Below are 3,034 nucleotides of genomic sequence, written 5' to 3'. Positions count from 1 at the left end.
ACTTGCACTTGGAGCTTCTGATGCCGCAGGTGGCCCGGCAGGAGGCGCCTCTGGTGACTCAGGGGCCAGGGAGTTGGGGGTCCCCGGCTTGGGCCTGGGGCTCACAGGGACGAGAGGACAGAAGGAGGAAAGAGGGCGGGTGAGCCAGGGGCAGCCCTTGCAGGGGTGTAGGGGGAGGGAGGGCTGGGAGCTGGGCGCCAGGCCACACTGGGACAGAGAGCTGGGCCGCCTTTGCAGGGGCTGAAGAAGCCCAACGTGGAGGAGATCCGGCATGCCAAGAACGCTGTGTTCAGCCCGTCCATGTTTGGCAGTGCGCTGCAGGAGGTCATGAGCATGCAGAGGGAGCGCTTCCCTGATCGGCAGCTGCCCTGGGTGCAGACTCGGCTGTCCGAGGAGGTGCTTGCACTCAACGGTGACCAGACGGAAGGCATCTTCAGGTGCCCTGCAACCTGGGCCCCGGGCCCCTGCCTCAGAGCAGCCAGAGAAGCCCCCTGAGAGGCCAGCATGCAGGCAGGGAAGGCAACTTGGAGCAAATAGAAGGGCCGGGTGCTCTGCGGCCAGGAGGGTGGGGAGGGCCCCATCTTTAGGAGGTGGGTCAGCAGGGCTCTCCCTCCTGAGTGGCAGCACACCGGAAGCCAGACAGGAGAGCTAGCCAGGGACAGTGCCCTTGCAGAAATGACCAGCAGGGGCCCAGAGGGTACTTGGGCACCGACCATGGGCAGGGCCTGGAAAGATGCAGCAAGCCCAGCAAACGGCCCTCACCTGAGAGTGGAGATGATGGTCCTGTGCCATGGAGGGTGGCACATGGCCAGGCACCTGCTGTCGTGACTCACCTACCCAGGACCCGGGACAGGTGGGGAAGCAGGCTTATGGGTTTGGGCCTCGGGGACCATTCTGAGGAAGGGATCTGCCTGAGGGCAGTCAGCAGAGGGATGAGGGATGGGGGCCTGGGACTGGGGACCCCAGCCACACTTCCCTCTGGTAGGAAAGAGGCCGTTTGGGCAGAGAGGGGTCAGGCAGCCCTGACCCTGAGCAAGCCCAGCTCCTCCTCCCTGAGACCTGCCCTGTGCTTGGCAGAGTCCCTGGGGACATTGATGAGGTGAATGCCCTGAAGCTACAGGTGGACCAGTGGAAGGTGCCTACAGGCCTGGAGGACCCCCACGTCCCAGGTAAGCCCCCAGTCCCCTCAGCAGCAGGAGCAGCTCGGACGGTTCAGCCCTCCCTGCTTTCCGTCGTGAAGGGACAGCCCTCTGGTCCATTTCCAGCACAGACGTCCCCCTGCCGTTGGACAGCCTCCGCGGCGCCTCCCTCCGCTTGCCTGCGCACGGTGGCTGCAGAGCCTCTCTTGGTTCCCGGCGCTCGGGGTCAGTCCAGGCCCTCAGGACCAGGAGCCCGCAGGCCTCCGGCCGCGCAGTCCACACGGCTGGGTGGACACCTCCCGTCTGGTCCTGGCCCCTCGCCCCCACCCCCGACACACACGGCCGCTTTCGCCCCTTGCTGCTGGTGGGGCGGGTCCCCGACTGCCCCGCCCAGCCGAAACCCCCGCGCTGCGTCCCCAGCGTCGCTGCTGAAGCTGTGGTACCGGGAGCTGGAGGAGCCCCTGATCCCCCACGAGTTCTACGAGCAGTGCATCGCGCACTACGAGAGCCCCGAGGCCGCCGTGGCCGTGGTGCACGCGCTGCCCCGCATCAACCGCCTGGTGCTGTGCTACCTCATCCGTTTCCTCCAGGTAGGCGGTGCCGCCCCTCCGCGCCCCGCCCCTCCGCGCCCCGCCCCGGCCCACCCGCAGCTCCCCGCTCCCCGCGCAGGTGTTCGTGCAGCCCGCCAATGTGGCCATCACCAAGATGGACGTCAGCAACCTGGCCATGGTGATGGCGCCCAACTGCCTGCGCTGCCGCTCGGACGACCCGCGCATCATCTTTGAGAACACTCGCAAGGAGATGTCCTTCCTGCGCGTGCTCATCCAGCACCTGGACACCACCTTCATGGAGGGCGTGCTATAGCGCGTGGGCACCGAGGGACCGAGGGTGGGACAGAGCCTGCCCGGGTGCGCCCGGGCAGGAGGCACGCGGGGAGGGGGGAGGGGACGCCCGAGAAGCGGAGGTAGCATGCCGGCTCCGCCCATGCCCGCCCCAGCCCTGGAACCCGCATCCCCCGACCCGGGCCCTCGGCCTGAAGGCGCAACCAAGGCAGAGGGGCTGCGGGAAGGGCGCCTCTGCCCCGCGCCGGGCCTCGTGGCCGTGTCGTTCGGCGCTGCCGCGCCCACCGCCAGCCGCGGTCCGGCCGCGAGAAAGTGCCTTCTGTTTCCTGGAGCCAAGTGACACTGCCCCTCCCGGCCGGCCCGAGAGCACAAGCCGCCCTTGTTGGGGCGAGCCGCCTTGCTGGGGCTGCTGCGCTCAGCTTGGCCCCGGCCCAGCCCGGCTGCCCATCTTGCTCTTCCTCTGCCCTCCCCCTGACCTGGGGGGGGGGGGTCTCCTGATATGCGACTTCCGCCCTCCCCAGTCCCTTCCCGCCCCCTCCCCCTGCCACTTGTGGCCTCCAGCGTGGTGACTGCACAGGAGTTTGGGGGCTCCAGGGCTCTGGGCTTTTCACCACCAGAGCAGAACCTGGCTGGTGCTGGGCCCGCTAGGCTCTCTCTGGGTAGAAAGGGGCCCCCCAAGCCAAAGTCCTCTGGGGTGGGGGGCAGGGTTGGGCAGGCATTATTAGGGCAGGGTGGGGGAGGGGCAAGAGTATTTTTTCTTCGTGTAACTATAAATTCAGAATCTATCCCGCATCCCAACCCGCCTGTGTATAGAGATATAAATAGAGCGAAAGATATAAGAACTAAATTTGCTAATGACATAGTCTTAACCCAAATGTTATTTATTTGAGTCCTCTCCCGTCCTCTGCAGACAAGTTGAGATCATTCCTTCATTTTCTTCTCCACCCTCTTGGCTTCTGACCAAAAATCAAACCCTGCCCCATCCCCATCCCTGACCTGCAGCAGAGGAGAGGGAAGGAGCCCTGAACTGGGGGACCAGAGGGGCACCGGCGA

The 3,034-nt window shown here is 66.0% G+C and overlaps 1 protein-coding gene across 1 annotated transcript in view; it reads left to right on the top strand.

The window, feature by feature from the left end:
• The window catches only part of ARHGAP39 (Rho GTPase activating protein 39), a 59,308-nt gene extending 56,280 nt beyond the window's left edge, over positions 1–3,028 (top strand). The window contains exons 9-12 of the mRNA XM_024741192.1: positions 238–437; positions 1,078–1,169; positions 1,560–1,729; positions 1,809–3,028. Of these exons, the coding sequence (XP_024596960.1) occupies positions 238–437; positions 1,078–1,169; positions 1,560–1,729; positions 1,809–2,003 (657 nt within the window). The 3' untranslated portion in view covers positions 2,004–3,028. The remainder of the gene's footprint in view (positions 1–237; positions 438–1,077; positions 1,170–1,559; positions 1,730–1,808) is intronic.
• The last annotated feature ends 6 nt before the right edge of the window (positions 3,029–3,034 follow it).

The sequence above is a fragment of the Neophocaena asiaeorientalis genome, unplaced genomic scaffold (genome assembly GCF_003031525.2).
Source record: "Neophocaena asiaeorientalis asiaeorientalis breed wild unplaced genomic scaffold, Neophocaena_asiaeorientalis_V1.1 scaffold177, whole genome shotgun sequence".
Lineage (NCBI taxonomy): Eukaryota > Metazoa > Chordata > Mammalia > Artiodactyla > Phocoenidae > Neophocaena > Neophocaena asiaeorientalis.
The sequence above is the reverse complement of the archived record's forward strand: the minus strand, read 5'-3'. Positions and strand labels throughout refer to the sequence as shown.